We start from the raw sequence: 20,192 nt of genomic DNA, 5'->3' as shown, positions 1-20,192 counted from the left end.
CTGAGAGAGGGACAAGGCAAGCAGGCCGGTATTTGCCCAGATAGAGTCCAGCGCACGACCTTGCGCTACCTGTTGAGGCACATGAGTCTTGTCAGCCCCCCTTGCTTTCTAGGACCTCCCAGTCTTTGCCAAGAAGGACTCGCGGAAGTCTCGGGGTGGCTGGAGCTGAATTTTTAGACGCACAGCCCTGCTCACCAGTCTGGATTGAAACATAAAGAGAGAATCTCACACTCACACATTCACTGGGCACAAGACGCAAAAAAGGGCAATTACCAACTATGAAGTCTCAGGTTCAAGCAACTGTTGGGCTTAAAACCAAAGCTCCTTTTACTATCAATGTTGAAGCGGGCAGAGTCCAGGTCAGCACCCTACCGGCTAGTGGTCTGGTGCCAGGCGGGTGAAGTTGCCCGAGCTTGGTCCACTGACCTGGTTAGTCTCGGGCTCCTGGCTGCCTCGCCAAATTTTTAGAAAGAAAGCCCATGAGGTTCGCCTCTGAGCCAGGAATAAACACGCAGGCGGTTGCTTGAAGGAGAGGGAAGACTTCCACCATCAGGACCTCTGGAAGGAGGAGACCCACTTTAAGGCAGGGCATTCCTTCAGACACGTTGCAGAAGAAGGCCACGGTCAGGGGTACTGAAGGCCACTGAGAAACCTAGGAGGACTGCACTCCCCCAATCCTGGTCTCTCCATAAGTCATCCAGAAGTGCAACCAATGCAATTCCCATCCTGTATCCCGGCCGGAAACCAATTGCCAAGGAGCGAAATCGTCTCCTTCCTCTAAGGCTCTCTGCAGTTCCAGAACATCAGCCCTTTCAGGCAAGCCAGGTCAGGCATTGGACAGCACAGAGCCTGTTGGAGCTCTGCAATGTTCTTGTGGGGCACAAGGACAGCAGCTTGAAGGCCTGTCAGAGTGTCCCACTGACCACTTCTATGGGATACAGAATCAAAACAGGAGTGTTTTTGCTCTCTTAAGCAAGAAAAATGCTGAATTCCATTTCCTGTCTCCTCCTTTGCTCCATCTGCTCCCTCTAAATGGGGATGCAACTTTCTCCAGAACCTCTCTTAAAAATGGAAGCTTGGAGATGTTCTAAAGTTGCCCAAAGCAGCTGGATGGAGAAGGCTTCCTGATCGGGGGGGGGGGGGACACCACATCGTCCTTCCTCCTGACCCCATGGAAATAACCCCCTTGCTCCCCTTTTTACAAGAGGTCCTGCATTGCACACACCATCAAATAGGGGGCTCCCTCTGCAAAGAGAGGGGAACACCATGTGCTCAACTGGGGGAGGGGGGGAGGGGAGGGGGAAAGTTTGCATTGCAAATCTCCAGCAGGAAAGAAGAAAAGCCCTGCAAGGAAGGAGGTGCCCAAGACTGTGCCTGCATTCTCACCACGCGCTGATGAGGCTGAAACAGGGCTGGATCCTCTGCAGTTCAACGCAACTTAGGAGGGTGAGTGAACCAGGACAGCCTCTTCAGCTTCCTTCCTGCAAGCCCTGTGCTTTGTGTGAACCCAGCCCCTGCAGTTGGGGGATGTGTTTGGGCTTAGGGCATGTTGTCTGAACCCGCCTGGGTGTCCGGGGTGTGACTTGGCTGTTCAAAAACAAATCCTGAAGAAAGGGAACTAGAGCATCCCAAGCCAGGCTCATTTCACTGGCATTTGATTTATCTGAACTGAACTTTGGTGGTTTCTTAACCTGTTTGGGGTTTGGCATGTTGTGTGAATCCTGCTTGTAGGGGAACATAGATTAAGGGTTTTAAAATGCCAGCCCTTCCTTCTGAGAAAAAGAAAAGGAAAAGCTCCAAAATGCATATATTGGGCATTCCAAGTACTTGATGGAAGCCAATTCCCTATTTTGCACCACACACACACACACACTATACACACACAAGCACATAAACAAAGGATTGTTGGCCACAAAGGCTGGCAGATTCGTTTACCGGCAGGCAACAGCAGCCAGTCAGGGGAGGTCTCCTGGTCACTCTGTTGAAGCGCTTCGGCAAAGAGGTCCCGTCTCTCCAAGGAGAGGAGCCTCGAGCGAAGCTTTCTGTCAAATGTTCTGCATTTCACGGATGAGGAAGTAGCTATAGGAAAAGTTGAATTGCTTGCATTTTGTCACATTGTCGGGCAAGCGTACTTGGTTCCATGTTGCATACTACCATCCCATAATCAGCTTAGCATGTGCTATGTTTTCTAAAATCTCCACCTAATGGGGGGGGGGGGGGTGTTTCACTATGCTAATTAACTTTTAGGTTACAACTAGGTCAGCAAGTGGACTCACAACTGTGGTTTTTGAACATGTCAAAACCTTATCTTCCCCTCCCCAGAGCACCCTCCTTGCCAAGTACCCACAACAGCCAAACCTTTCACTTGTATCATCCTCTTGCAGCTTAGTAGTATGCAACCCTCAAGAGGTAAGATTCAGGAATGCCAATCAGCTGCCCGGCCCTCAGTTCCTATCTGATCTATGCCACCCCAGTCCTATACCAGCTCAGAAAAATGGCGCCTTCCACGGGGATGAGTGTTGTTCAATGGTGAAATCCATCACATTCTAATTCTTGGAATTTCTTTTCTTTTCCAACTCAGACACACAAACCCAAAGACTTTTGTAGGTCCTCACGTACAGACAAAATTCTCTCTTGGGCAAACAGGGCTGAATGGCCTGCTGTGGTCATTCCTGCAGCTAGAGGAACAGTCCTATGAATGAAAAGGCATTTGGAGAGCCACAACATTCCTCAGACCCCTTTGGAGTTGCGTTATAGGACAGAGAAAGAATGGAGACACAACCCTTAGCAAGTGAGGGAACTGGAGAAGGCCCTTCTGGTGTTCAGCCTGGCAGCTGTGGGGAGATCTCGGCAAGAACTGGGCCGGAGATCCTGGAGGAGGAAGCCATCCATTCAGAAATTCAGCCCCAGAACTTCAGGAGCATCCAATACCAGGAGGATGAGGGTCCCCGAGGACTTTGCAGCAATCTCTACTACTTTTGTCATCAATGGTTGAGACCAGAAAAGCATACAAAAGTGCAGATGCTGGACCTGGTTGTTCTGGAGCACTTCCTGGCCCTTCTGCCCTTGCAGATGCAGAGCTGGGTGTGGGAGTGTGGAGCAGAGACCAGCTCCCAGGCAGTGGCCCTGCTGGAAGGCTTTCTCCTGAGCCAGGCGGAGGAGCAGAAGGAGCAGGTCAAGTTGCAGGTGGGAGAAATTCATTTTGGGATCCCAGAAGGGGTCTGAATGGAAGAAACAATGCATTTGAATTCTTAACCTCTCCCGACGAGAGTTTTCTGTCATTCCTAATATGTGGAGATGTTTCATTAATTCTTGAGGAACCTTCTTCAGTAATCCATTCTAGAAGATAGATTTGGGACAGCCATTCCTTTCTCATTTTCCAGCCTCCCTGATGGACACTGGAGGCTTTAAATGTGTGTTCAGAGAACCATAATACACTTCATGTTGTGGGATGTCTGTTAATTCTTCTTCTCTTCTCCTGCCTACTATTTCAAGTCCTTCGTCGTGGACATCAGAGATCCTGAGGGAAGGAGGAATCCATCCAGTCCCCCTCAGGAGCTGTTTTTAAGGAGGATGTCTCAGGAAGATCCAAGTGAGGACACAGGAGGTAATTGAAGGCCGTCCCATTCCCCAGAGAGATCCCAGCTGTCTCATCTTCTCTATGTCTTCTCTTCTATAGAATGCCTCCTCCTATTTTGTTAATTCTGCACTTTAAAATTCTCTCTCCCTCACAGGGAAGACTCGAACGAAGTTGTCTGCTCTTTCTGGTGGAGCTGAAACAGTGGCTGAACCTCCAGCTCAAGTAAGAGAAGGAAATTTATCTATTAGACTGTATTCTCCCATTGCTTCAGGAAGTCAAGCTGGTGTATGTAGGACTCTCTCCTTCCATTTTTCCCCCTTTTGTGGGCCTGGGTGTTTTCTTGTCCTTGAGCAACATTGAATGGGGAATGGAAGATTCAAGTTGCTCTCAGTCAGCTTAGCCTCCTCTGAAGTCTGTGGTTCCGATACAAGGGTTTGTAATTCGCTCCCTGAGATTCTTATTAGGAAATCTCTTTTTTTAAAGACTAGTACTTAACTCACCTTCTGGTACTTAGTCTTCCTACTATTAGTTTACAATAACTATTTTTTAAAAAAAGTTGCTCAAGGGATAGGAATAATATTATTACAGTGATAGCAACATCTAAACAGAGACCCATTCTTTTTTTAACTCCTTGACTTGGAATTGTGCAAGGCTGCTCAAAAATAACTAAATACTCAGACTGGCACAGTGCCATTTTTAAAAAGCCTTGTTTCCAACCAGTGATATGAAATACAAGCACATCAGATTAAGACATGAGCCAGGATATTAACATCCAATGAAAATGGCCAGATAGAAAAGCTTTTAAGTAGAAATTGTTCTGAAAGAGCATATAATCAAGGCCATTTTGCCTTGCACAGTAATTTCTAATCCTCTGATTTGTGCCTGAATTTGGAGGCCAAGGAATCCAGCTTGGCAAAGGCTGCGAAATGTCCTTCCCAGAAAATTGTCTCCGCTTTCTTGTCTCCCATTCAGCCAATGGCTCAGACTACTAGCACCTTTCTTGCAGTCTGAGGAGGAGAAGAACCCGGCTTGTGTGCCTCTGGATATTCATGGCCACCCACCCAAATCCCTGGGCTGTGCTCTCCCAGCACTTTCATGCAGTTGTTGAGCATGGGCACGATTGTTCCTTCTGGGGACACTGTAAGCCATTTGCTGAAATGCTAGAAAGAATCTCCCCGCCCCCCGATTTTCTTCTGCAAACACAGGAAGGATTGGAGACACTGATAGGTGGAGTTTCTGAAGACGATCTGCCAGTTGGTCATCTCAAGGTGGGTGCATGGATCGCTTGATGGATCGATCCAGAAGGAAATTGGGGTTGCTATCACTGAATGGCACTCAAAATCCTGCAGAAGCAATCAAGTTGATCAAGCCTGCCAGAAATATTTCTTCAGTCAAAAGTTTTGGCTCTTTCCATTTTCTCACCTAAACCTTGGAATCCCACCAAGCGTTGCAATTTAACTTAGTGCATATCTTTGCTTTGGGAATTTGTGAAGAATAGGACAGATCTTGCAAATCCTCCTGGGCCTGTTCTTTTCTTTTTTTTCCTTGTTCAGGAGGGTCTTGTGTCCTTTGAGGAGGTGGCTGTGTATTTCTCCGAGGAGGAGCAGTCTCAGCTGGATCCTCACCAAAAAGCGCTGCATTGGGAAGTCATGCTGGAAAATTATAGGAACGTGGCCTCTCTGGGTAAAGGTTTGCTTCTCTCGCATGAGAGAGTTTGGAAAGACATTTTCTAGTTAGATGCCATCAGTTCTATCTTATTAAAACATCGCCAGCCAGATCTCAACTCTTGGGAGGGAGAAGGAAAACATCTGGCCTTCTGGTCCAAGGAAGGAAAGTGGTCATTGGCTCTATGCTTAGATGCATTTCTCATCTGGTGAATTTTTCCATTTCTATTTAAAGGTATCAGTGAGAAACTCATTCCTTGGCTTGAGGAGATGCTCAACTCCATCACACTGATTTCATCCTTCTGGGCCCAGATGCTTCCCTGTCTGTCCTCTGAAGGATTCTCATTTATTCAGGCTGTTGGGTTAATGAATTGTCTTCCTTTTCATTTCTATCCTGAGCTTTGGGGTTAAGGGCAAAATGGTGCTGTTTTTCCATTGCAAACATGCTGTGTAGGGTTAATAGAAGAGCTCTAGAATTTTTTTCTCTGCAACCATTTGATTTTGGGCAGAGAAAATAGCAAATGGAATAGCAGTTTGGGTAGGAAGAAAAGGACAAGTTTCAAAATTCATTTAGTTCTCACTCTAGGTCTTTCCTTTTATTGACCCCCCTCCAATACATGTTAGGTTTTCTCTTAATGCCTCCTTGGATGTTTCCCCTGATTCTTCCTAACTCAACACTGTCTCTGGGTAAGGTTTGACTATATAAGGATAATTATAAACAAACCGGATGCTGTAGGTATTTCAAAGCTTGTATGGCTCATGAACATGGAAATGCAAATCCTACAGTCTGACCTTTTCCCCCAACCTTGCTATCATTTTCATTTCTCTTTTCCTTTGAAGGTGATCATGGCTATAAGAATAAAGATCCCAGTGAAAAATTCGAAGTGATCAGGCATGGAGGCAGAATGGACAAGGAACTGGAGATGCAACTAGAAAGTCATGAGGGAAGCCAGTCAAATAGTTGGAATCAGGAAAGCTTATCTTCCATGGATGCCGAGACGCAAGGCTTTCTTGCCCAACAAGGAAAAATAAAGGAAAAATATACTGGAAAAAGTGTAAGACTATTAAAAGACAAATTAGTTGTAAATGAACAGTCTCCACCCCAAACGAAAGGAGAAGATTGTATCTGCAGAGACAATGGAAAAAATCACAATTGGACTTTCACTCTTTCCTGTGAAAATGGGTCCCTTGCGTCTCATAAAAGGATCTCCACAGGGGAGAAGCCATGTAAATGTTTGGAATCTGGAAAGATTTTCAGAATAAGCCGAAAAGTTACTTCACATGAAAGGATCCAGACAGGGGAGAAACGGCACGCATGCACCGAGTGTGGAAAGAGCTTCAGGAGGAGCAGTCACCTTATTGTCCATAAAAGGATCCACACAGGGGAGAAGCCATATAAGTGCAAGGAGTGTGGAAAGAGCTTCAGAATAACCTGTCACCTTATTGCCCATAAAAGGATCCATACAGGGGAGAAGCCATATAAGTGCAGGGAGTGTGGAAAGAGCTTCTCTAAAAATACATCCGTTATGAGTCATAAAAGGATCCACACAGGGGAGAAGCCATATAAGTGCATGGAGTGTGGAAAGAGCTTCTCTAGAAATACATCCCTTATGAGTCATAAAAGGATCCACACAGGGGAGAAGCCATATAAATGCATGGAGTGTGGAAAGACTTTTCGTCAAAACAGTAATCTTACTTCCCATCATAAAAGAATCCACACAGGGGAGAAACCATATAAGTGCCTGGAGTGTGGAAAGAGCTTTTGTAGTAGGAGTGAACTTACTTCCCATAAAAGGATCCACACGGGGGAGAAACCTTATAAATGCGTTGAATGTGGAAAAAGCTTCACCACAAATGGTTCTCTTATTTCTCATAAAAGGACCCACACAGGGGAAACAACATATAAATGCATGGAGTGTGGAAAGACTTTTACTCAAAGCGGTAAACTTACTTCCCATAAAAGAATCCACACAGGGGAGAAGCCATATAAATGCATGGAGTGTGGAAAGAGCTTTACTCAAAGCAGTAACCTTACTTCCCATAAAAGGATCCACATAGGGGAAAAACCATATAAATGTGCGGAGTGTGGAAAGAGCTTCAGGAGGAGGAATGACCTAATTTCCCATACTCAGATCTGTTTGCGTGAGAATCCATGTAAATACTAGATGTAGTTGTTTAAATCTATACATTTTCTATTTGTTTACACTGACCTGGGAAAAGAAGATTTCTTTGAATCTCACCCTTACAACTGGCAACCCAAGGGAAATTAATTTACTACTGAAAATAAAAGGGCTGTTTTAATTATGAACGGGATTTTTGAACATACTGTTATTTAGGTGGCCAATGCTATTGCACACCAATAAGAGAAATTTATTTTTTATTAAGTTTATGTTTATCTCAATGTTAGAAAGAAACCTGACAAGGTTTGTCTCCCAGCTCGGAATAAACCCGCAGGGGGTTGCTTGAAGGAGAAATAAGAGCTGATTTTCCAGAACCAGATACAGAAGAGGATCAGCTGTGGGCAGCCATGCTCGGGTTTCCCCAGGAGTTCCCTTATAGGGCAGATCCTCTTGTTCCTGGAAAGGTGCGAAGGAATGCCTGCCCTCGAGGAATTCTTGGAAAAGGTGATGCCCGGATTCCAAGAGAGTTAAAATTGGGTGGGTCTTTAGAAGGGAGTGTTTTAAGCCCAGGTGCCCTACTGAGCTGGGGTTTCCTGTCATTCCCTTACCTGACATGATCTAATTGGCATCTAGATCCCTTCAGAGAAGAAATCTTCTTATGATTTGATTAAGGCTTCAAGGAATGTTGGCCCTTCCTGCCAAGTCTTTAGTTATATAATTTTGGGCTGTAGTGGAGGACTCTTGATTCTTTCTGTTACTTCTTAATCTTTTTAAGTGAACTTGTTCTTACTATAATTTGATTGCTGTTCAGATAAAGAATGGTAGGGTGAGACAAATGGGAAGCTTTGACTTCCTACTGACCTGGGTGTGTGTGTGAAGAATTGGATTTCCTTCTCACAATCCCTCCTTTTTCTTTTTGTGCAAAAACAGAATATTTTATGCAGAATCAATTAGGGAATCTTGTAGCTCTACATCATCCTGTGACTCAGATTCATATTTTTCGCCATTCTGCATCAAGATTACGGATCCCTGCCTTGGGGAAAGGGTGTTGATCTCTCTTTGAGAACAGAAGAGCATTCCCTACTACACCCCAAGCAGGAGGGTAAGCCCTGAGCAAAGCAGCAAACAAATATTCCTATTACCACTAAGACCATAATTCCCAGAATTGTTGTCTTCAGTCAGGCAAAGTTTGGTAAATGAAGGAAGTTTGGAACTTCCTCTCCTCTGACCCAGAGCTCTCTTAGAAGGCCCCAGAATCTCAGGTCTGTTGGAGGGTGGGAACACAGTTAGGTTTCCTCCTCCCAGAAAACTCCAGTGGCTCAAGGTTGTGTGACTTTGTTTCACCTGGTAATGTTCTGAATTGACTTTAGGTATAGATAACAAACAATATGTCAGAACCTGCATCACCCAACTGTTGTTGTTTTCCATCGTATTGCATTCGTTGGGAGTTGGATTGATTTGTTTCTGCCACTTGTAACTAAGGGGGGTGGTGGTGGCTGTTAATGGTTGTAATGGGAGTTGGGAAGCAGCTTAGCCATATATGGGCAATTTAGACTGGCTTGATTGCCGGCAAGGCAGCTGGGGCCCAAAGAACCAGGAAGAAGCTCGGGTAGGAGGGGGAGGAAGGAGAGAGGTCAACAACAGGTGAAGAGGAATCACAACGCCAGGCAATAAGGGGAGGGGGGATAAATAGAGGGAGGTTTACCCAAGGCGTTAGTTTTAGCAATGTTCTGCTTACAAGCTACATGTACCCCTTAATAAAGAAGTATTTGTCTGAACCAAGCCTGGTTGCGTGAGAATGCTTCGAGAGAACTGAGAGAACTGAGAGTTGGACATTGTGGACTTGACACAGTACACCAACACACATGCCTCAAGGAGAGAAATGAAAAGGAGAAAAGGTAAGTTCCAGAAGAGAAATACACAGAAATCAAAGTACAAGAAGAGGTCTCTACAAAAGTAATTTAGAAAGATTAAATATGTGGCATGTCAGGAATGCACACCACCAACAAATAAAGAATTCCAGTCATATTCAGATTTGATTGCCCTTTGCTATACTTGGTGGTGCCTTTTCCTTCCCAGCCCCATAAGAATTTGTGGAGCAACCAGGAGCAGAGAGTGGGGGGTGGAGATGAGCCTGGGCAAAAGTGGCAAAAGCTAGAGAAGTCCAGGAGAAAACATGCAGAGGTGCGATGGGGTCTCCACCTGGAGCCTGAAAGAGCGGGTGGAACAATCACAAATAAATCAGCAAGGAAGGCATGAATCAGAAGAGGAAAGAGCAGGAGAGAGAGCAGCCCTGCATTTTCAGCTGGAGCATTAGCTAGAGGGGCTGAGACTTAAAGAAATCCAGGGATATGTGGTGGAGGGTCCCAAAATCTCAAAATATCCTTTGGAAAGAAATCTCGTTTCCCTGCTTGGATTCTGGAGAGTGGAGGGAAAGGGGAACACACACACACACACACACACACACAGGGACACTTGGGAGCAGAAATGGACAGGAGGCCTCAAAGAATCCCCTGGGGTCCTACGGGGTGGCTCTACTGCTTGGTCAAGAAAGACAAACCAAACACACATGCAGGCACAAGCATGCGTAAAAACCATCAGACAAACAAAGTACTAATAACTTTTGGGTTGTAGTTACAAATTGGAGATAGTTTGATGAATTTTTTAAAAATATTCCCCTCCCCCTTTTTTTTAGATGAGAGAAAAAGAGAGAAAGAGCTGCTCTTTCTGCGGAGGGGTTTCCTCTGCTAACCACATTAGTATATCCAAAGAAATCTATACCAGATAAATCTATGTTGATATGTGACTGTTCACACCTATGGTAAGGGTCACCCCTGATCCAAACCTGTGATATTAAAAAAAATATTGCGGCTGAAAACTCCTGTCTCACTCATGGGCCCAACTTCTCAGTTTGGAGTCACACCTCAGTTCTCCCTTTGTACACCTGCGTTTGACTCCCTCGAGTCAAAGTTTTTACTGTTTTACTTGCCTCTTTGTTCCCTTGGTACGTGAAAGGCTGAACTATTTTTTTTTTGTAACAATCCTCCAATGGAATGATAAAACGTAGCATCTTGCTTGCTTGCTTTGTCTGATCAAGCAATGACATTAGAGAAAGAAAGAAAAACCAACAGAATCAAAGATAGGACAGTTCAGACAGTGTTCCCTTCTGGACGGAGTGGAGGGGAGATGCACAATGCTCTGGAGGGTTTTTCTCATCAGTCTTCAACATACAGGCCCAAAGAAAGGGAAGTGAATGGGCCTGGCTGTCCAGGCTTAGGTGGGAAGGGGAAGTAATCAGCAGAAAGTACCAGTCTGGGACTTCCGGCAGAGGATGGATGGCGGAAGGTTAATTCCGGCTGAAGCTCTGCTGAAGCCAAAATTTTAAATGCGGTAAACTGGGTGTCTCAGGAATTTTTTCCGAGACACAAAGCATTCTCTGGGCAAGGAGAAGCCTTCAGATTGTACCTTGTGTCTTCCTGATGGCTATAGCTTATCGAACGATTGTCGATGGTGACCGAACTGTGAGCAATCCGATGGGAAGCGGGTGGAACAGCTTGTTGGAGCCGTGTTTAAAGCCTCCTTAAAGAGGCGTTACTTCCGGCCACCCCACTTCTAAAATCACCTTTATTGTATGTTATTTAAAGAATTTAAAGAGCCTATCCCCATTACAGAAATATTTCTTCTCTTGGTTGGCTTTTCATTATTTTTTGAGACTTCTAAAGTGCATTGTACTGGATTTGAAGGATTGAAATACGAGGATGCAGTCTGGAAGTGTTAATGTTTTGCAGGAAGTTTTTTACATTTTTAGGAGACTATTTTATATATATATATTTTATCTTTGCTTTTAAAAATGTAGATTTTTATGTAAGTGGCTCCACATGGAGCTCAGAACGATCTATTTTTAGATGCTGTGGGAAAGTTTTGGTCTGGAGATTTTCTCAAGCTGTGATTGGCTGTAGTCTCTCTCCCCCCCCCCCCCCCGCCTTGCTTTGTCGCCAGTTGTGGATATCTGGTTACATTTGACTTTGGGGAATATTACTTTGGGCCACAAGAAGAAGCCAAAGCATTATATTTGGACTATTGGTCTACTGAAAGGAAGAAATAGCTTTTTCCTTTCAGTAGGCAAGGGAGGAAAGAAGAAGATAGAAATAGAGACTATGGCTACCAGAAAGTTAACAAGGAGTGGATCTGGTGAATTTGACTGGATAAAAGGTATGATTGAAGAATATTTATTTATTTATTTATTTATTAAATTTGTCCCCACCCATCTCCCCCCAATGGGGGACTCTATAGACTCTATACTCTACACAATATACTCTAAAAACTACACAAATGATTACCCAAAGTGTTAATCAAGCACTTAAAGTTTTTTGAACTTGAAAAAAGGCTTGATCAAAAAATTGATAAAATGGAGAAGAAATTGGAAGGAAGGATGAAAAATCTGAATGACAGAGTTGATTTGCTGGAAACTGAAAGGGAGAAAGAGCTGGATAAAATTGCATTACTGGAATTGAGAGATAAAGAGTTTTGTTTAAGGCTCAGGGGAGTCCCTGAAGCTAACGAAGAAAATTTAATGAACATGATTACATGTGGTTTTTCGAAACTAATTGACTGGGAAGAAGATCAAATGTCAGATTTTTCTACATAAATTCTAGATATGCAATTGTGCATGGTAAGTCTGAGATGTATTAGTACAGTTCTCTAGGAGAAAAACAAGGGATTTGATTTTGCAAGCGCATTTTGACTCTAAATATTGAGAATGTGGATATAATGGTCTTCAAAGAAATACCAGTAAGGATTTTAAGGGAAAAAAAAGAACATGCATTCTTGACAAATGTTTTGAAAAAGAATATAACCCCCTTTCATTGGGAAAAACTGGAAGGGATAAGTTTTTCCCATCATCAACAAAGATTCAAATTAACTTTGATTCCTAAGGCTAAGGACTTCTTAGGTAGATTTGGAACTAACTTGGAACAGGATACATCTGGAATTAAGCAAATGGAGGTTGCTACATATGGGGAAGAGACTGCTGTCATTCCTTCCTAAAGACTGTGGTGAATCATCTGCATAACGATGGCTTTGAAGTGTCTTACATGGAATATAAATGGGGCAAATGCTCCACAGAAAAGAAAAAAAGTTATTCATTCTCTGAATAAATTGAAATATGATGTGATTTGCTTACAAGAAACACATGTAAAGAAGAAAGATATAAAATCTTTGATAAATAAGAATTTGGGACAAGAATTTGTTTCAGCTAATTTGAAGAAAATAAATGGACTCGTATCATATGTTAAAAATCACTTGAAACCATGTTTGTTGTTAACAGATGATCATGGTAGATATGTAGCAGTTGAAGTGGAGATATATGGACTTAAAATGATCATTGTGGGAATATATGCTCTAAATGATGACAAGAGCAAAATTTTTATGCAGGTTTTGAATGAATTGTCAGCTTTCTCATACCAAAGTTGATGTTTGATGGGAGATTGGAATGGAGCTGATCCACTGCTGAATGACAGAATATTTGAAAAGCAAATTCAAATCAATCAAGGAAAATTACCAAAGTTCTTTTTTGATCTAAAGGTTAATTTGGCATTGGTGGATTGCCAAATAATCCTGATAAGTTATTTGATTCCAAATGTTTGTTGGAAATGTTCACAGGGTGAAGGAATCTTTTATCATCTTTGGTGGACTTGTGAAAAGGCTAAAAAAATTTGGGACCAGATATGGATTGCTGTTCAGAAGATTCTTAAAGTGAGCATTCAAAACAAAACAAAACACCCCAGAACTGTTCCTATTGGGTTTGATGGAGGAAAGACTGGAGAAACAACCTGGAACCTTGCTTTTATACATGATCACAGCTGCAAGACTGTTATATGCGCAAAGATGGAAGGATCTACAAATCCCTACAGTGGAAGAATGGATTATTAAATTAATGGACTTGGCTCAAATGGCGAAGATAACAGCGTTAATAAGAGATAATACTGTTCCTAAATTTGTTTCCTCATGGCAGCCCTTATTAGATTACATGCTTGCATGGGGAAAAAATGAAGCTTTGATTGTGGGATTTAATGATTAGATGGTTTGTGCTGATAAAAATAATGTGAATTTGGATTAATTAGTGGTAAGAGATTAATCCTTTTTTAAAATTGTATTTACATCTGTATTAGAGACAGTCGGAAGTCACTTTCTGTCTCATTTTTCTCTCTGTTTTCACTATTTTAGTCTTTGTGTTTTTTTAGGTTAGGGTTAGGGTTAGGGTTCTTCTTTCTTTGCTATATTTTCTGATTTGTATTTTAAGTGTACTATTTATATATCTCAATAAAAGTTTAATTAAAAAAAAAGAGAAACTACCAGTCAGGGTAACCATTGACTGAGCAGAAAAAGTGCATCTCCGGGACCAAATCTGGAAATGCATTCTTTTAAAATTGGCTTCAACCACACCCTGTCTATACATGGCAGGCAGGTAGCTGAGGACACCAGAGAAACAGATGCTCTTTCAGAAGAATCAGACCTGAAGAGACCATTAAGCTGAGGGGTCCAATCACCTGCTCGCTTCAGGAACATAAATAAAAGCCTCCTCAATCCATGGCAGCCCAGCCTCTGCTTAAACAGAAGAACGGAACAGACACACACACACACACACACACACACACACAGCCGCTCATCTCACAAGAAGCTACAGACACATAAAGAAAAATTGGAAGAAAGAAAAAGATATGAAAAGATAAAAGAAAAGTGAGAAATAGTAAAGACAAGAAAAGAGGGGGAAAAGGAGAAAGAAAAAGAAAAATATCTAAAGAAGCAACTTCTGATCTTCTTTGCAGCAGTTACAGACTTTGTAATCACCGTTTCTTCCCTCCCAAATTACATAACATGGTCCCTTCTTCCCATAAACAACCCTTTTTAATGAGTAAATCCAAAGATTATCTTTTTATATAATAATTTTTTTAAAGTTTACAAATACAAAGATAAACCTATACAAACTAAGAAGAGTAGAAAAAGTAAATACTAAATAATAAAAGGTACAGAGAAAAAGAAAAAAAATAAGAAAAAAGGGGGGGGGGAGAAAAAAAGTCATATAAAGAAGTGACTCCTCCCTCACTCCAGGGAAGTAGAAACAACTTCAGTAACTTAACACCTTCTCTAATATTTCAATAAAAATAATCTCTTCTTACCATCTCTCATCTCTCATCAATAAATTAATTGTAAAAACTCATTATTCAGTCCTAATCAGCAAAAGTCCATTAAGAGCTACTAGAAAAAAATAAGATATACATTTTAACCTTAATCAAATAAATCCATTTTACATTCCAACTTATCACTTTCTCTAAAAAAAATGCAACATACATCTCTCTTATCTGTTGTCTATAAATCTGATCTGTTGTCTATAAACAAGTCTTTAAAGCCTTGTCATTCCGTCCTAACAAAACAAAACGTTCCATTAAGAGCTACCAGAAGCCATAACACGTATATTTTAAACCTGATCAAATAAATCCACTTTATATTCCTTTATATATATAAAACAAAAGCTTGAACAACCCACGGGAAATATTTTTTTCAGTCCATCTGGCCCCTGAAGTTTCCAAAATCAATGTTCTAGTCCCTCTTTTGCAGTTTTTCAAAGTACTTTTTTTTTTCTTTTTAATCCTTAAACTTACATAAAACTTCTTTCATCAAGGATAGAAGGAAACTCTCCCGGCCTATTGAAACTTGCCCCTCGGAAGGTTCTTAACATCCAGAAAGTCAATAACAAGCAATTTCCTAAGGTGATTAAGAGAGGAAGTGGGTGAACCCAGTGTCTGTTTGAAGGTGCCAAACTGTGGGTGAGGGAAGATGATCTTCCTCCTGGCTCCCAGAACTCTAAAACCAACCAGAGACCACTATCCTACAATCTATACACAGGGAAACTCTTTATGGAGTAAATTGTGGGTGGTCCTAGTCCTCTCCTTGATCCGGAGAGGATTTCTGAGGAGCTGATCCATTCACCAGCTCCTCCTTCCGCTGCAGCCGTTGGCTCCACTCTCCACGGAGCCGTCTTCAGTCTGCCATTGCTTCCCTGGAAGTGATCAGTAAATCCCGAGATTATCAATTCGGTTTTGTCCATTTTCAGCAAAAAGTCCATAAAGGGTGTCCAGTCTTTTATAAAGGTAATTATTACTCCTTCCCTAATCAGAGAAGTCAACGTGGCCATTTCAGCAAGTTCTGACGTCTTCCCAATCCATTCCTCCATTGTGGGTATTTCTATATTTTTCCATCTCTGTGTGTAGAGTAGACTTCCTGCAGCCACCATATATAACACCAATTGTCCATGAGTCTTTTCTAGTTGGCTGTCCATAAGTCCTAGTAAAAAAATCTCTGGTTTCAACTGAAAATTAAGCTTTAAAATTCTCTGCATCATTGTATATATTCATATCACAGATATAGATATAGATATAGATATAGATATAGATATAGATATAGATATAGATATAGATATAGATATAGATATAGATATAGATACACACATACACACACATATAATGATGTATATATACGCTGTATATTTGCTTTTTTGCAAGTCCACATGTGTGGTAAAATGTCCTTTCATGCTCTTCAGATTTCCAGCCATAGTTAGAAGTACCTTTATACATCTTAGATGGTCTCTCTGGTGACAAATACTGAAGGTACATCACGTTATAGAAATCCTCTTTTAAATTATAAGACAGTGTGACAATCTAATGAAGTTCATGCAATCTATCTGAATGTACAGATGCATCAAAATGGAACAGCATTCTAGGTTGGAGTAAAATAACAACGTGTCAAAGGTCAGGAAACCATCAAAGCATGATTGATGGATGATAGCGCCAAGAGTCAGGAGATGAACTTCCTTGATGAAGAACTGCCCAAGAATAGCCAGACCCTTCTTCAAAGGGTCTTCTAAGTCCTAAAAATATTCCATACCAGCCTCTCCCCTGAGATACAGAGTGCCCCAACTTTCTTCACCTTCTGGAAGGCTATTAAAATATGCCTTTTCCCCCAGATGTCAGGGCTCAATTCAAGGTGTTGGTTGTCACTCCATGGCATGGGACTGGGTTACCTGAGGGACCATCCCACACCCATTATATCGACCTGTTGCACCCAGTCAAGCAGAGAGGGTATGTGTCATGCCCAGCCCAAGAACAATGGTGAAACAGTCCAGTTGAGTCAAGTTCCTTTATTTGCTTACAGCTTCTAGACAGAATCTTGCCAGACTAAAACTATACTACAGCAACTAGTGGATCTACCCTGGGAAAGTCTAGGGAGTGGCTATCCTGAACCTCTTTCACTTCCCACACTCCCCTTGCAGACTGTATTGTCTCTTGTCTCCTTTCCCCTCCTGGAATGTAACTCCTCCTCCCTGATAGCCTTCATCTCTCACATCACCCTCCTCTTCATAGACACATTCCATCATGGCATGCTATGGACCCCGTTGATGAAAGAGTGTTGACTGGTGGGGCCCAGAAAATGAACCTTCTCTGCCATTGCCCCTACCCTATTGAATACCCTCCCACAGAGGTGAGGCAGGCCCCTAATCTATCGATCTTCCAGAAAGGGGTGAAGACCTGGCTCTGCCAACTTGTGTGGGGCAAGAAGGGGGTTGGCTAGCACCTTGAAGATGCTCCTGTATGTTAATAGCCTTATCTACCAGCAGTACCTTGGAAGGTATTATTATTTATGTATGAATATTTATTTTTATTTATTTTTATTGTATTTTAAATAATATTCTTGATTTTACTGTAAACCGCACAGAGTCATTCCCTAGTGAGATGGGCAGTGACCAAATCTGAAAAATACATACATACATACATACATACATACATACATACATAGAGAAAAGTCTCCTTATCCCCCTTTTTCAGGCAGGAGGCTCTGATCCATCTTGCTTTTTTTTGTAATGGTTAAACCTGATGAAAGGTTGTTCTCCTCTGACTATGTGAAAAGAAACTCTCAAAATATTTGGGAGCCTTACATGCCCTGAACATGGATTTATTTATTCAGATAGAATCTGTGTTTGAAACTGCTAAATTTGTCCCCTCATAAAACATCTGAGATGAGGGAACCACATCTGGTCCATCTGGAAAACATGTTTTCTCTGGCTCCATCTCTCCCCCCCCCCCCAAACACACCCCAGTGAATTCAGGATGTGGCAGAGCTGATTTTCTCCTCTTTGCAATTTACAACTGAGGATGGTCTTGTTTGTCTTCTGAACAAATCTCCAGGGATTTCACTCAAGATCGCCTTTGAAACAAGCAGCAGAGCAGAGAGGGACAAAGGACAACATCCTGCCCTGAGCCCGAAAGGACAGCAGCATAGAAGTCTCCTGGACCACTGAGAGTTGGAGCTGAAGACCAGGGCATTTGAGGAGGATTATTTCTCTAAATTCCTTTCAGACGTTCTCTAAGATCCATCCAGACATAAAGCTTTTCCTGGGCTCCCTTTGCATCAGGAGAGTCACCCAAGCTTCAGATTCAGGCTGCTTCTAATCCTTCTGCTGCCTGCTTGTGAGGAGCAAGTGGCTGTGCCAGGCATGTGAGAAATGGTTCTCCTCTTCTTTCTGCTTCTCCTTCCCCAGATATCCTGTGAGATGCTGAAGGCAAAATGCCCCTTGACTTCACAATGAGGTTGGTTAGACTGGGTAAATCACTTCAGGCCAGGCGATTATCTCTTTGGGGGAGTCATCACTGCAAGGAAAGGTCTAAATCCACTCTACACTTTCAGTGAGATTCCGTCCAGCCAACCTTTCCGCTGGTGAGTCATTTTGGGGGGATGCAGTTGCTGCTAGTTGATTTGCTGCTAATTATCTCCAATTTATTTCACTCCCTTCCCATGATCTTGTCCCTCCTAAATTTCGGTTGGAGGTGAGGAGAGGTTTGGAGATGCATCAACACTGAGGCAAAGCCAAATGCCTGACCTGCTTTTTCAGTCGGGGAAACTCCTTTTGGCCTTCAAAACGTTGCCTGAACTTCAGATGCACAGCAAGAATCATGTCTGCTGTGGAAAACATCAGGCAAGGGGCTCCATGGTCAAAACGCTTCTTCTGTGCTTTTTCAGCCCCTAAAGCTCTATCTTTTCTTCAGGTAGCTCTATAAGGAGTTTATCTATTTTGACATTTGACCTTCTCTGAAGTTTCCTAACTTTTAAAAGAAGGCAGATGTTTCCTTTGGCTTCTTCACAACAAAGCACAGCCACTGGGGCTCACAGGAGAAATGAAGTGGAGGGAAATTGGCAAGTGGTTACAGTGAGAAGGGAGGTTGAGGCCGAGGCTCTCAGTTTCCCAGGAAATTGGGGAGCTGAGAGAGTTTCTCTCCTGATATTAAAAACTGGCTTGACAAGAGAGAGAACTCAGTCATTATTCCTGGTAAGTGACACAATGGATGAAACTCCAGACATCTTAGTCCCCAAAGTCCCACAGCCAAATTTCCCCCCTTCTCCCTGCAGCTGGCTGAGCAGGAGAGCCTTCAAGGCCAGGCAGAGCAGAAAGGACCAGGTGGATCTGCAATTCCCACTTAATGTCTGATATTTATGGTCGATCAGCAGAAAGGGAGAGGAGAGGGAAATATGGATCCTGGGGATCTTGGAAAGAAATCAAAGCAAAAGAGATCCAAATCTCAGAAATGAGCAGCAAAAGGAGAAATGCTGGGCAATGTTGCTATGAAGGGGAAGATAATGTTACAGGATCTGGTGGGGGCTATAAAAAAAAAAAAAATGAATAAAAACAGCTTATGACGACAGAACTTTCCAAAAGCTTAAACATCAGCCGAAATGGCTTGAAATTTTCTTTCACCAGGAGACCTACAAGATTTCTTCTTAGGTTTGCACCTTTAATAAAGATTTTTCATATACAATGGTACCTCGGGTTACAAACGCCTCTGCTAATGAACTTTTCAGGTTACAACCAGCTCCGGCTGCAAAAATTTACCTCGATGTGCGAACTCCGCCTGGGGGTATGAACCGGATACGCGGCCATTTTTCCGCCCGTGAGACGTGGTCCGCGGCCATTTTTCCGCTCCTGACACGTGGTCTGCGGCCATTTTTCCGCCCCTGACACGTGGTCCGCGGCCATTTTTCCGCCCCTGACACGTGCTCCGCGGACTCCAGAACGGATTAACGGTAATTACATTGAACCTTATGGGAAAATTTGCTTCGGGGTGTGACCAATTCAGGGTGCGACCAGAGTCATGGAACAAATTAAGATCATAACCCGAGTTACCACTGTACATCAGTTTCAATCTATGTATCTAAATAGCTCACATAAAAAGTACAGATCCTATTAAAATAAAATTAATACGGCAATGAGAGCAATGAGCAAGATTCAGTCATGGAATAATATGAAAGATTACAGTAATTTCAGTCTCATGAATTAAAGATCTCTCCTGGTTTAACAGCTCATAGAAGATCTATAAGTTACTTTTTAAAACATCGAAGTTTTCTCTATAGCATTCAGTGTAAATTTAGTTTTTCTGTAACATTGAAGAATCCATTCTTGCATTTCAATTGTTATCACTAAATTGTGCATCCATATAATGATTTAATTTAAGCTTAGACATTGAATGTACTATTTTTATATTCAGTTAGCTTCCAAAAATATTAGAAGAGAACAGCATCAGTATTTTCCTCCTTTTTATTAAACTTCAGAGTGCTTCCTTTTCTTCAAATGTTGGGTCAAAGCCTGCAGCCCCTCCCCCAATCATGAGTATGATTCCACCCAGGTCCATTCATGCCTGTCCCATCATATTCCCTTCCTGAATTAAGATTACTTCTTCCTCGTGACAGCAATAAGGAAACAAGAACTGAAAGGGATGCTAT

The 20,192-nt window shown here is 42.4% G+C and overlaps 1 protein-coding gene across 1 annotated transcript; it reads left to right on the top strand.

The window, feature by feature from the left end:
* Window positions 1-4,712: 4,712 nt before the first annotated feature.
* LOC148214042 (uncharacterized) lies at window positions 4,713-7,500 on the top strand. Its single transcript, XM_088128921.1, has one exon. The coding sequence runs from the start codon at window positions 6,150-6,152 to the stop codon at window positions 7,407-7,409; it is 1,260 nt and encodes a 419-aa protein (XP_087985047.1). The 5' UTR covers window positions 4,713-6,149; the 3' UTR covers window positions 7,410-7,500.
* Window positions 7,501-20,192: the final 12,692 nt, after the last annotated feature.

This window comes from Python bivittatus, unplaced genomic scaffold (genome assembly GCF_059951505.1).
Source record: "Python bivittatus isolate LINGU-HERP-01145 unplaced genomic scaffold, Pbiv_v1 ctg000820_np1212, whole genome shotgun sequence".
Classification (NCBI taxonomy): domain Eukaryota; kingdom Metazoa; phylum Chordata; class Lepidosauria; order Squamata; family Pythonidae; genus Python; species Python bivittatus.
This window is presented reverse-complemented; position numbering and strand designations above follow the sequence as displayed.